The sequence below is a fragment of the Pristiophorus japonicus genome, chromosome 18 (genome assembly GCF_044704955.1).
Source record: "Pristiophorus japonicus isolate sPriJap1 chromosome 18, sPriJap1.hap1, whole genome shotgun sequence".
NCBI classification, from domain to species: domain Eukaryota; kingdom Metazoa; phylum Chordata; class Chondrichthyes; family Pristiophoridae; genus Pristiophorus; species Pristiophorus japonicus.
Genome location: NC_091994.1, coordinates 7,794,980 through 7,809,302, shown reverse-complemented (window position 1 = coordinate 7,809,302; position 14,323 = coordinate 7,794,980). Strand labels below are relative to the sequence as shown.

The window sequence follows — 14,323 nt, the reverse complement described above, 5'->3', positions numbered from 1 at the left end:
ACTTTACTGTGTTTTTCAATGTTTTAACATGATGTTGCGTTGTGCAAACTTGCTTTTCGGGAAACTAAAATGAGGCTAATGATTGCCACAAATTGATGTTTGCTCTCATTCTACATTTGTACTGTGAACTCAAAAAACAAAATAAGAGAGGGAGTTACAAAAGTGGAACATGGCACAGATTTCAAGAAGACGAAACAGGTTGGACAGCAGAGGCAAGGACGTTCAGTGAAAAACAGCACGGAAATAGAGCAGGGTAGGGCAAGGCGGCTAAAATCGCCTTTAAATAAGAGAATAGATAATGCAGCAAGAAATAAGGGGAATTATAATAGCTTGAACTCTTCCAAACTGTGGCAGCAGTTCAGGCGAGGTGGACTGTAGTGATGATCAGCGAAAGCACATTCTGAGTCCCGTAAGCAGGGTTTGGAGCGAGATACAGAAAATATATTTTGTGGCAGCTTATTCTTCTGCTCCTCTTCCCCTGAATGTGCTGACTCCTGTTCATTCCTCCACTGCCTCCGCCAAAGTGCCATTCGTCACGTAGATGCAGGCAGGCTGTTTGACCTGAGGGGGCATCACACAGACCAGCCTGACACCGTCCTCAGCTGATGTCCACGTGCACACGTTTTTCCAGCAGTGAACCGGCGGATAGTATCTGGACGGGAAGCCCGCCTGATTTCCCCCCCGCTCCCCCCCCCACTTGCTAACCTGAGGGATGCGAGCCCTGAGGCTAATTGTGATGCCTTTGCTGCAACTCCACATTAAATTGACAAATTTGGGATAGAATAGGAATAAGAACCTTCCTTGTCTTTGCACCTCGGTGGCCCACTATGCACTGAGCCATTAGGACAGCCTAAAGCATCAACAAGACCAAACACGCTGCATTGCATACCTGAGCACACTGGTGAATCTCTTTCTCAATACGGGCTGCTCAACAAATTTTTGTGAGCAGGGTAAAAACTGCACGTAATACTTCGGTGTCAAAGGGTTTGCACACACATTTTCCTTATTGAAAGAAAAGAAAGAAAGAAAGACTGGCATTTATATAGCACCTTTCACGTTCACCAGACGCCTCAAAGCGCTTCACAGCCAATGAAGTACTTTTGGCGTGTAGTCACTGTTGTAATGTGGGAAATGCGGCAGGCAATTTGCGCACAGCAAGCTCCCACAAACAGCAATGTGATAATGACCAGATCATCTGTTTTTTTGTTATGTTGATTGAAGGATAAATATTGGCTAGGACACCGGGGATAACTCCCCTGCTCTTCTTCGAAATAGTGGCTATGGGATCTTTTACATCCACCTGAGAGGGCAGACGGGGCCTCGGTTTAATGTCTTATCTGAAAGACGGCACCTCCGACAGTGCAGCACTCCCTCAGCACTGCACTGGGAGTGTCAGCCTGGATTTTGTGCTCAAGTCTCTGGAGTAGGACTTTAACCCACAACCTTCTGATTCAGAGGTGAGTGTGCTGCCCACTGAGCCACAGCTGACATTGGCAAGATGACGACCCTGGAAACGTTTTCTGCCAGCCAATTAGCAATTCCTCCCTGCGGGAAGGTGCATTTGGATTTGTCGAAGTATTTTATTAATATCCTGTTATAAAGATGCCACTTTATCACAGAATGTTGATGAGCCAATTGTATCACAAATGTTTCTTGAACAAATTTTTTAGCACCCTGCATTGGCTCGGTGTCAATTCTTGTCTGATAACGTTTCTGTAAAGTGCTTATGGTTTCCTATGTTAAAGACACAATATAAATGTAAGTCGTTCTTGTGTCTTCGTCCATATCTTTCTGTTGGTTTCAGGATTTCCCAGTTCTCTTTCTGTATTTTATTATGGTCTGATAGGCCTTCTGTGTCAGCCGTGGCTGTGGGTAGCACCCTCTCCTCTCAGTGAGAAGTTTGCAGGTTCAAGTCCCACTCCAGAGACCTGAGCACAAAAGTCCAGGCTGACACTTCAGTGCGGTACTGAGGGAGTGCGTCACTGTCAAAGGTGCCGTCTTTCAGATGAGACGTTAAACTGAGGCCCCGTCTGCCCTCTCGGGTGGATGTAAAAGATCCCATGGCACTATTTCAGAGAAGAGCAGGGGAGTTCTCCCTGGTGTCCTGGGGCCAATATTTATCCCTCAACCAACATCACTAAAAAAACAGATTCTCCGGTCATTATCACATTGCTGTTTGTGGGAGCTTGCTGTGCACAAATTGGCTGCTGCGTTTCCCACATTACAACAGTGACTGCACGTCAAAAAGTACGTCATTGGCTGTAATGCACTTTGGGACGTCCTGAAGTTATGATAGACGCTATATAAATGTAAGTCTGTCCTTTTCTTTTTTCATTATCTGTCAGGTTTTTACTTGTCATGGCTGCCTTTATTGACCAGAAAGGTCCTATTCAGATCCTTGCTTGTGATATTTTCGGGCAGGATGGTAGCAAGGGTGATACAAGTGGCCCCAATGTGGCCAGGTTGCAGGGGGTAAAAATTAATCAGTTTGGCTTCTCAGTTCTGGTCACACAGTCCTTAGTCTGTAATTTTCACAACTCCATCACCTTCCAAGTCCAAATAAAAATCAATTTAACAACAGCAATACATTGCATTTATATAGTGCCTTTAACGTAGTAAAACGTCCCAAGGGCACTTCATAGGAGCGTTATCAAACAAAATTTGACACCGAGCCACATAAGGAGATATTAGGACACATGACCAAAAGCTTGATCAAAGAAGAAGGTTTTAAGGAGCATCTTAAAGGATGAAAGAGAGGCAGAGAGGTTTACGGAGGGAATTCCAGAGCTTAGGGCCTCGAAACATAAGAAATAGAAAGTTGAAGACACGGCCGCCAATGGTGGAGCGATGAAAATCAGGGCTGTGCAAGAGGCCAGAATTGGAGGAGCGCAGATATCTCGGAGGCTTGTAGTGCTGGAGGAGGTTCCAGAGATAGGGAGGGGACGAGGCCATGGAGGGATTTGAAAACAAGGATGAGAATTTATAAAATCGAAGCGTTGCCAGACCGGGAGCAGGTGTAGGTCAGCAAGCACAGGGGGTGATGAGCGAACGGGTCTTGGTGCGCATTAGGACACGGGCAGCAGAGTTTTGGATGAGCTCAAGCTTACATAAGAACATAAGAACATGAGAATTAGGAACAGGAGTAGGCCATCTAGCCCCTCGAGCCTGCTCCGCCATTCAACAAGATCATGGCTGATCTGGCCGTGGACTCAGCTCCACTTACCCGCCCGCTCCCCATAACCCTTAATTCCCTTATTGGTTAAAAATCTATCTATCTGTGATTTGAATACATTCAATGAGCAAGCCTCAACTGCTTCCTTGGGCAGAGAATTCCACAGATTCACAACCCTCTGGGAGAAGAAATTCCTTCTCAACTCGGTTTTAAATTGGCTCCCCCGTATTTTGAGGCTGTGCTCCCTAGTTCTAGTCTCCCCGACCAGTGGTAACAACCTCTCTGCCTCTATCTTGTCTATCCCTTTCATTATTTTAAATGTTTCTATAAGATCACCCCTCATCCTTCTGAACTCCAACGAGTAAAGACCCAGTCTACTCAATCTATCATCATAAGGTAACCCCCTCATCTCCAGAATCAGCCTAGTGAATCGTCTCTGTACCCCCTCCAAAGCTAGTATATCCTTCCTTAAGAAAGGTGACCAAAACTGCACGCAGTACTCCAGGTGCGGCCTCACCAATACCCTGTACAGTTGCAGCAGGACCTCCCTGCTTTTGTACTCCATCCCTCTCGCAATGAAGGCCAACATTCCATTCGCCTTCCTGATTACCTGCTGCATCTGCAAATTAACTTTTTGGGATTCATGCACAAGGACCCCCAGGTCCCTCTGCACCGCAGCATGTTGTAATTTCTCCCCATTCAAATAATATTCCCTTTTACTGTTTTTTTTTCCAAGGTGGATGACCTCACATTTTCTGACATTGTATTCCATCTGCCAAACCTTAGCCCATTCGCTTAACCTATCTAAATCTCTTTGCAGCCTCTCTGTGCCCTCTACACAACCCGCTTTCCCACTAATCTTTGTGTCATCTGCAAATTTTGTTACACTACACTCTGTCCCCTCTTCCAGGTCATCTATGTATATTGTAAACAGTTATGGTCCCAGCACCGATCCCTGTGGCACACTACTAACCACCGATTTCCAACCCGAAAAGGACCCATTTATCCCGACTCTTTGCTTTCTGTTAGCCAGTCAATTCTCGATCCATGCTAATATATTTCCTCTGATTCCGCGCGCCTTTATCTTCTGCAGTAACTTTTTGTGTGGCACCTTATCGAATGCCCTTACGGAGGGTGGAAGATGGAATTCAAACACAAATTATCAAACAATCAGGATGATTGGTGCAGGATATGAAGAAATACCACACTGTTCCAATAGGGGGCACTCTTCAGAGTTGGTTCGATAGGCAGGTTGTTAAGGTGGAGCCAAGGGAACTTAAATCCACATGTAACGCCCACTAGACCTGACTGACGGCTGGAAGCTGACAGTGGGTGCATGAAATGCAAATACATACAGTTCCCCAGCGTGAAAAGTCAGCGCTGGAAAAATGCAACATTTGCACAGAAAACAAGATTTAAAAATTCTCGCATCTTGAGATTACAGTGCATGATATATGAGCTTATGAGCATTTAAAGAGTTTGAATTGGCTGCTGAGTTTCCCTACATTACAACAGTGACTACACTTCAAAAAATACTTAATTGGTTGTAAAGCGCTTTGGGGTGTCCTCTGGTCGTGAAAGATTCTTTATGAATGCAAGTTCTTTCTTTGAATGTAATTCCCTTTTCACTATCTTATCAACAACAACTTTCATTTATATAATGCTTTTAGCGTAGTAAAATGTCCCAAGGCGCTTCACAGAAGCGTTATCAAGCAAAATTGAACACCAAGGCACATAAAGAGATATTATGACCACTTGTTCAAAGAGGTAGGTTTGAAGGAGCGTCTTAACATGAGCAGAGAGAGGTCGAGAGGTGGAGAGGTTGAGGGAGGGAATTCCAGAGCTTAGGGCCCAGGCAGCTGAAGGCACAGCTGCCAATGGTGGAGTGATGAAAATCGGGGATGCAGAAGAGGGCAGAATTGGAGGAGCGCAGATATCTCAAGGGGATTGTAGGGCTGGAGGAGATTACAGAGATAGGGAGAGGCGAAGCCATGGAGGGATTTGGGGTGAGAATTTTTAAATCGAGGCGTTGCTGGACCAGGAGCCAATGTCGGTTGGCGAGCACAGGGGGGGGGCGATGGGTGAGCGGGACTCGGTACGAGTTAGGACATGGGCAGCAGAGTTTTGGATGAGCTTTAGTTTACGAAGGGTGGAAGATGGGAGAGTTGGGACAGAAATAAAACAGGTTGTCGCATCCGTTAAAATAGTGGAGAAAGGAAATGAAACATTCACACCTTCCTGCACACACACCATGCAATTTCACGGCACAGAAATCCTTTAATAAACATTATCTCCTGTCTGGATTGTTATTCTCCAAATCAATGAGCGTTGGTGAACTCATCCTTGTTTGGTGGAAGCAAGTCATCCTCATTTCGAGGGACTGCCTGTGATGATGATGAGTGGAGGACTCCACATTTTCCTTGCCTCTGCTTCCAGTCCCTTTTGTGCAAAACCCTGTTGTGTTTTATTTTCTTTCTGTTGCAAGCACCAGTCCAGATTTTGCCTTTTTCTTTCTGCCTCTCTCTCTCTCTCTCACACACACACAACCAGAGAGAGAGAGAGAGAGAGAGTGTGTATCAGAGTCCAGTCCACCAGACATTGAATTCCTGGTTCAGATTTTTGCAGTTCCCTTTGCCTTTCCACTCCCCCTCTCTGTGCCTGAACTGGCGGCGCTTGTTTACTCGCACACAGTCAGAAGAAGTTTGCGTTTGGTCTGATGGTTCAAGGCTCCTCCAGCTCGCTCTTTATTTTTTTTTGTGTTGGGTGTGGGGTGGGGGGGAAAGGGGTTGTTGCTACCAGTTCCCACCTCAGAAAGATAGATAATTTCAATCTCTCTCAAAAGAAGGAAGAAAACACAGGAGAGAAAAAAGAGGAAAAGAAACCGTTGTTTGAGGAGAAAAATATTTTGGAGAAAAAAAAAAGGAATCACTTTGGAATATGTGTTGAAGCCAAAGGGGGAAAAAAAAACCTTCAAGGATTTGCAGGCGTTGTTGTGCAATTTGGCGCCTGGTCTGCTGATAATTTATTAAACATTTTTTTTTTGGATTCAATGTTTTCCTTTGCTGAATTGGGGATTTGTGCACCTTTCTGATATATTTTTGAGAGACTTTGCAATATAGAGAGAGAGAAAAAAAAAAACCCCAAGAGGAAGCCCAGGCACAAAGCCAAAGAAAATCAAGTTTATATCTCTCAAGGAAAATCATCTTGGCGAATATTTTGTTGTTGGTTGGTGTGTGTGTGTCGTTTACTCAACAAATTGTTTCCTGAAGGGATTTTTCTTCCTCTCCTCCTCCTCCTCCTCTCAGGATTGGTAATGTGACAAAAAAAACAATTCCATCTTCTTCGCGTTAAAAGGAAATTTGGGGGGGGGTGGAAAAGAGAAAAAAAAAAGGGGGAGTTTGAAGATGATATAAAATGAGAGCTTTCTTGCATTGGGGAGATTGGCAGTGAAGCCACGAAACCTTTTTTTTTTACCCCCCCAACTCCAGTGTGATTTCCAGAGAGAATTTTAGAAGGAGAAGAAAAAAAAAAAGATTGGGAAAGACTTCTTCAGCTGTTGTGGAAAAAAAAAAAATATCTTGAACCTTTTCCCCCAACAAAACTCACTTTTTATCAAAAGACTTTTGTGGAGAAAGGAGGTGAAAAAGGAATATTTTTTTTATTCCCCTCTTATGGACAACATGAAGGATTTGTTCCATTTTTAACTGCCAAGATCACTTTTTATTTCATCTTGTTGGGAGAGAATACGATTTTATTTTGAGAGAGGGGGAAAACAACAAAATAACTTGAGTTTTACTTTTTTTTGGTGGGGGGGTGTGCTGGGAAGATTTGTTCTTGCTTTTATTTTTTTGTCTCTCACTTTCCCCCTTCAAGTGCTCTCCAAAAAAAAAAAAGTACCACAACAACTTTTCTTGGGGTTTTTTCCCCCCCACCCCCCCTGTGTTTTAGTTTTGTTAAAAATTCTGTTATATCCAAGGACTGTGTGTGTGTTGGGGAGCCTGGCTGTTCATTTGGAGCTGCATCAAGGAGGATTCCAGTTCCAGAATGGGTCTAAAGACTTTGATATCAGCCTTGGTGACCCTCTTCATTCTGGTCAACATTGGCCCAACACAACCAAAAAGTAAGTTGTTTATTTGTTGAAAACCAGCAAAAAATAACAAAGCTTTATAACTTCACACTTTTTCATAAAAAAAAGATTTCAAAACTATTAATTCTTTCGACACGTTGCTTGTTTTTAAAGAAAAAAAATCTGTTTTATTTGTGTGGAAATTGAGTGGCAAATGTTTTGTCAACATTATTTGGGGGGGGTGGTGGGGGTTATAATTTGAGGCCTAATGTGCACCCAAAAGCCTGCGGCTGGATTAGAGAGGCAGCTCGCACTAGTTTGGGCGGAACTAAAACCGAGAGTCGGGGATTGAGCAAAGGCAGGGCCCATTTTCTTCACAAAGTGCAATAAAAAAATATTAAATTGAACCTTTTATTTTTGCCAGTGTCGAGAGGTTTGAAATTATTTCTTCCCCCCCCCCCCCCTTCATTTTCTCAGACTCCAGCCGATTGCCTTGTGTTTTTTTTTTGCTTAGACTTGTCACTTAAAGATTTATTTTTAAATGTCACTCACTGTAGTAATAATAATTCACATTGGTGAGAGAACAGGGCAGATGCAAGCTATTTAGGGAGATCTCACCAAGTAAATTTTAATTGCTTGGGTGCATTTGCAAAAAGGACATGAATTTTAAAGGCTGTGTTATTGGAAATAAGTTCTGCACAGGCTGATAGTTTGCAGCTGGTTTAGTTCAGAAATAGCACGAAATATACCTGTGAGAAGTCTCAATGTTGATTTTTCCCATTGGAGAATTGTGGAAATGTTGGCTGTCAAGAAAAAAAAAAAATCTACATGTATTAAAACACTTGCCATTTCCAGCATTTTCTGCTTTTATTTCAGAATTCTAGCGCTCAGACTCTTTAAATAATGTGTTAATGATTATGATGATTTCTTGGCTAAGTAATGCGTAAGGACATGGCCACTGATGCAGTTTTCGTGGATAGAATTCCCACAAAATACTGATGATAAATCCCCCATAATAAAACCGAGATTTGACTTATTAAGTCAGCCAGTCCGAAGCAGAGGAACCTAATTGCAAGCAGGAGAATAATTATTGATTGCAATCTCCCCCCACCCCCCCCCCACACACACACACACACAAAACATCCTGGGATTCCCAACTACTATAAAGTTGAATTTCGCCTTTTCCTGTTACTGTAAGACGGTGGCTCTGCGTGGAGGAGTTGGGTTTTAAACCACGCTTTCTGTAAGCTGCGTTCTAGTGAAAGTTGTGTCTGTGGCTTTAAGAATACACTTCCATCCTGACTTGGTATTTTTAATTGTACACCATACGATTGATTGCCTCCCCTTGCTAGTATTTCTCCCTCTTGCATGGGAAGTGGGACCCATTACGCTGGAGTAACGTAGGATTTAAGGTTGCCCCAACAATACAGACAGAAATGTGCGTTTAAAGTTTACTGTTTGCACGTGGCGACGGTGTTGCTCTTGTGGGTGAGTATCGTTGCCTGCGGAGCGATGAGTTACAGTTTGGGGCTAACCGCACTGGTGTGAGAATACATTGTCATCCGTGCAGGGTTCTTCGCCGCTGAATAAAAACTGGCTCGTAATAAGTCTCATTCACAACTACTCTAAGCGTCTAAAAGATTTCATTTAACGCTTTTGCTATCAATCGTTTAACACCCAATTTTCAATGCGCTTGCTTAATTCAGCCCCATCGGGTTAAAAGATATCGTGAATGATATGTTGAGTGACTCTGCAGGTACTTGCTCTTGTAAATGTTATTTTATCAAACAAAATGTGCAGTCTTCCTTGCAGAAGTTGCATTTGGACGTGCTGTTTTGCTGTCATCTTGGAGCAAGGTGTTATTTTAACCCCGGATAATAACTGTTCCGTGAACGGGATTGTTGGCGGTGGGAGTCATTGGGGAGGGGTGGACTAGCTGAGGATTCTTCAACTTGTTGGAACTAAAGTGGGAATCTCTGGAAAAGTACTGCCTAAACCTGTGCACCAGCAGGAGAGTACCTCGAGTGGCTGTTTTAATGAACTCTCTTTCCCCTCTGTCTCCTTCAGCTGCCCTCTACCACAGCAAAAGTGCCTGAAGTTTAATTCAAAGTTAATTTCTGGCATGCGCTGAGTGAGCTGATTTCAGCAGAGGGGTGGGGTGGGGTGCGGCAGGGGTGTCACAAGTGACCCTGTTGAGGGGCGGGGGGGATACAGCAATTGGTCGAAGCTCGCGTCTCTGACCGCCAGTCAGTGACCCCCACTCCCCCATTGAAAGTGATTGTGTTTGGGCATTGGATGATAAAAATCAGGCTTGGCTTTGACTGCTCTGTTCCCTCCCCACCCGCTGCCCCCATTGTTAAATAGCCTGCGGTTTTCACGACAAAATGTCTCCACTCCGAAGAGGAGGAGGAGAAATGCTCGAGAGCGGGGGAAATGAAAGTTTGAGACATCTTCCATTTGTTTAGAGTGTCAGCTGTGGCTCAGTGGGTAGCACTCTGGCCTCCGAGTCAGAAGGTTGTGGGTTCAAGTCCCACTCCAGAGACCTGAGGACAAAAATCTCGGCCGATACTCCAATGCAATGCTGAGGGAGTGCTGCACTGTCAGATGGGACGTTAAACCGAGGCCCCGTCTGCTCTCTCATAAAAGATCCCACGGCACTATTTCGAAGAAGAGTTATCCCTGGTGTCCTGGGCCAATATTTGTCCCTTAATCAACATTTGAAAAAAAAAGCAGATTATCTGGTCATTATCACATTGCTGTTTGTGGGAGCTTGCTGTGCTTTTCCTACATTACAGCACTTCAAAAGTACTTTATTGGCCGTAAAGCGCTTTGGGAATGTCCGGTAATTGTGAAAGGCGCTATATAAATGCAAGCCTGTTACACTCCTGGGGTGCATTGTGTACTTGGTAGAAGCTCCCTGGTAAGACATGGTTGTATCTTTCTTAGAATAGTGCTGTGGGATCTTTTACATCCACCTGAGCGGGCGGAGCCTCCGTTTAAGATGGCATCTCCGACAGTGCAGCACTCCCTTCGTACTGCGCTGGGAGTGTCGGCCTAGAATTAAGTGGTGAAGTCTCTGGAATGGGACTTGTACCCACAACCTTTTGACTCAGAGGTGAGAGTGCTGCTTACTCACTGAGGCGAGGCTGAAACCTCAGTATCTCATTGCTGTTTGCGGGAGCTTGCTGTGCGTAACTTGGCTGCTGTGTTACAACAGTGACTCCACTCCAAAAGTATTTCATTGGCTGTAAAGTGATTTGGGACGTCCTGACTCCGTGCAAAGTGCTATGTAAATGCAAGCGCTTTCTTTATCCTTCCGTCACAAAAAAGTGTCCAGTGAGCAGATGGCACCAAGCTGCAGGCCTATAATGGGAGTAGTTTGGAGTCAAAATGGGGGAGCGAGAGCTAGCAGAAGATGTGCACTTCAACCTGGAGGCACTGCATGATTTTGAACGATAAGGGAGTCGAGGGTTAGCGAGCAGGGAAGAGGAGTTGAGGCCAAGATCAGATCAGCCATGATTTTATTGAATGGCGGAGCAGGCTTGAGGGGCCAAATGGCTGACTCCTGCTCCTATTTCTTATGATCTTATGTGTACATATTTTAAAACTGAGATCCATATACTCGTGGGGTGAGTTCCCGGGGATCGGTGGGCACAATGTGATCTTGTATTTATATAATGTCTTAACAAGTCTCTCGCAAATGTCCCAAAGTGCTTCACGTAGAACAAATTACATTTTGTGGTGTTGTTACGTGGGTAAGTGTGGCAGCCATATTGTACACAGCAAGGCCCCACAAACACCGATAAGCTGAGTGACCAATTAATCTGTGTTTGCTGGTGATTGAGGGAGCAGTGTTGGCCAGGACAGTGGGGGCACGCATGATCTTGAATGTCCCCCTGAATTACCTGCATGGGCTGATGTGGCCTCGGTTTAACGTCGCATCGAAAGACGGCACCCCTGGCAGTGCAGCGTTCCCTCAGTACTCCAGTGAAGCCTAGGTTATGTGCTCATGTCCCTGGAGTGAGGTTTGAACCCAACCCTTGATACTCTGTTTTTTTTTTAAATTATTTCACTTGCTGGTTGTATATTTACTATACACAGCACTCCCACCTCCACACAAACAATATAATTAAGGAAAGCTCTGGTAAGCGATTTGTGATGGACTTTAACCCCAATTTTGGGAGTTTGCAATGCAGGTTAAAGGGTCACTCTGTTGCCTCTGAATCATAAGGAATCGCATCTGACTACAGGATTTAATAACGTAATTTAGGCTGGCAGCTACAATGCAGTACTGAGGGAGAGCTGCCTTGTCAGAAGTCTTCTTAGGCAGTCCCCCGGAGTCGAGGATGACTTGCTTCCACACTAAAATGAGTTCTCGGGTGACTGATGAGGCCAATGCAGGACCTGCAGTCTCTGTCACAGGTGGGGCAGATGGTGGTTGGAGGGACGGGTGGGTGGGGTGCTTGGGTTGTAGCAGTACGACGTTCCAGTCTGTCGCTGTTGGGGTTGTCCATGAGGTTCCAGGTGCCGAATTACATCTTGAAGGTTGGAAGATGCCTGTGCGTGAATTCTTTTAACGTGGGGTGGCCGTTGCACACCAGTTACCACAAGAAGTATTGTCCTTTTTTGGGAGGACAGGCGCACCAACATCAGTGTCCTCGACCAGGCTAACATCCCCAGCATTGAAGCACTGACCACACTCGATCAGCTTCGCTGGGCAGGCCACATAGTTCGCATGCCAGACACGAGGCTCCCTAAGCAATTGCTCTATGCGGAGCTCCTTCACGGCAAATGAGCCAAAAGTGGGCAGTGGAAATGTTACAAGGACACCCTCAAAGCCTCCCTGGTAAAGTGCGACATCACCACTGACACCTGGGAGTCCCTGGCCGAAGACTGCCCTAAGTGGAGAAAATGCATCCGGGAGGGTGTTGAGCTCTTCGAATCTCAACGCCGCAAGCGTGAAGAGGTCAGGTGCAGGCAGCGGAAGGAGCGAGCGGCAAATCAGTCCACCTCCCCCCCCACCTCCTCCTTTCTCCCGACAAATGTCTGTCCCACCTGTGACCGGGTCTGTGGCTCTCGCATTGGACTGTTCAGCTGCCAAAGGACTCACTTTAGGAGTGGAAGCAAGTCTTCCTCGATTCCGATGATGATGATGTCCTTTTGGAGTCGGCATTTAAATTACATAGAAACGGCAGCAGGAAAGCAGGCTGTTCAGCCTAACCAGTTGGTGGTGGTCTTTATCCTCCACGTCAGCCGATGTCCTCACCCCCTGTGCTCCCTCCGTTCCCATATTCCCCCTTTTCCCCTCAACCACCTTTCCTTAGTTGTTGACAATCTCCATCGGTCACTTCACACTGAGGCCCTGTCTGCCCGTCTCGGCGGATGTTAAAAGATCTCGCGGTACTCTGGACGAAAGACTGACTTGCATTTATATAGCGCCTTTCCCAACCGCCAGATGTCCCAAAGCGCTTTACAGCCAATGAAGTACTTTTTGAAGTGTAGTCACTTGTAACATAGGAAATCTGCGCACAGCAAGCTCCCACAAACAGCAATGTGACAATGACCAGATAATCTGTTCTTGTTACGTTGATTGAGGGATAAATATTGGCCGGGATACCGGGGATAACTCCCCTGCTCATCATCGAAGTAGTGCCATGGGATCTTTTATGACCACTTGAGAGAGCAGACGGGGCCTCGGTTTAACGCCTCAACCGAAATATGGCACCTCCGACAGTGCGGTGCTCCCTCAGCACTGCACTGGGAATGTCAGCCTAGTTTTATGTGCTCAAGTCCCTGGAGTGGGGAATTGAACCCACAACCTTCTGACTCAGAGGCGAGGGTGCTACCCACTGAGCCACATCTGACACTCTAACCGAGAGTCGCGGCATTTCAAAATGATTGTTTGCGTACAGAGTGCTTTGACGTGTTCAGAGAAAGGTGTGATGTATTGCAGTGCTATATAAATGCAAGTCTTTCTTTCATGTCACTCGCACGTCTCGTGAAGCAACCCAGGTGATCTGAGTATACCACGTTCAGGCCCTTTTTAATTGAAAAAAAATCCTTCAGAATATTGTCAGTTGGAGCGTTCTGCAATATTCAGTGAGACTTGTCTAATGAACATTCTTGTCAGATCATTTGTTGGGAAATTACTGATCTGCCCGTGTTGCAGAGCTACGATGAGAGCTATGTTGTCGGCAGAAGTCAGAACGGCTCCAAGAGTAAAATTTCGAGTCACCAGCTAAAGAAACTCCATCACTAATTCCACAGAGGTTGCTTTTCTTCGAAAGATAGTTGGAGAGTTGCATTGTATTTTGTACCAGTCAGAAGTAGCTCGGTCTTGTAGACAGGGGAGGAATTGAATGGAAAGTGCGAGAGTGTTAGAATTGGCTGCTTGCCCATTCTTTTTTTTTCCTCTAGTACTTCACTCCAGTTTTTTCTCTCTCTCTCCTGCAGGCATTTGACTTTTCCCCAAGTACCCATTCTATGTAGGCATCGTACCCAAGCCCGGTCCTATCAACACCTTCACGGGGTGGGGTGAATGGGTGGGGGGGTGATGGGAGAGAGAGGATGAGGGTCAGTGGTTGGAGACCAAGAGCCCTCACTGCCCCATCTCTTCCCTCTCCTTGTCCTTCCACTCTGTGTGGAGCTGCTGGTATAAACACTCCTGTGAAGCATAATTGCTCTTCGTTGAAAAATATCCTTTATGTTAAAATTCCCCTCCTGTCCACAAACTTTGCTTCTTTCACGCTGGGTGGGAAATGTTGACATAACAATTTACATTCAAAATTGCGATGCTATAGAATCTGAGAATAGTACAACACAAGGCCATTCGGTCCATCGATTCTGTGCCTCACTGTACTTGCGGGTCCTGACTACTAGATGGCTCTGTGGAGCGCCTAGGGGTGTTTTGCTACATCAAAGCAGCAAACCTGAGGACTGGGAGAAATTTAGAATTCAGCAGAGGAGGACAAAGGGTTTAATTAGGAGGGGCAAAATAGAGTATGAAAGTAAGCTTACTGGGAACATGAAAACTGACTGCAAAAGCTTCTATAGATATGTGAAGAGAAAAAGATTAGTGAAGACAA

The 14,323-nt window shown here is 45.4% G+C and overlaps 1 protein-coding gene across 2 annotated transcripts in view; it reads left to right on the top strand.

Annotated features, from left to right (window-relative positions):
* The first annotated feature begins 5,881 nt into the window (after nucleotides 1–5,881).
* Nucleotides 5,882–14,323, top strand: part of LOC139228534 (insulin receptor-like) — a 253,998-nt gene continuing 245,556 nt past the window's right edge. For both annotated transcript variants that reach the window (XM_070859618.1, XM_070859617.1), the window contains exon 1: nucleotides 5,882–7,292. In XM_070859618.1, coding sequence (XP_070715719.1) covers nucleotides 7,217–7,292 — 76 coding nt within the window. In that variant the 5' untranslated portion in view covers nucleotides 5,882–7,216. The remainder of the gene's footprint in view (nucleotides 7,293–14,323) is intronic.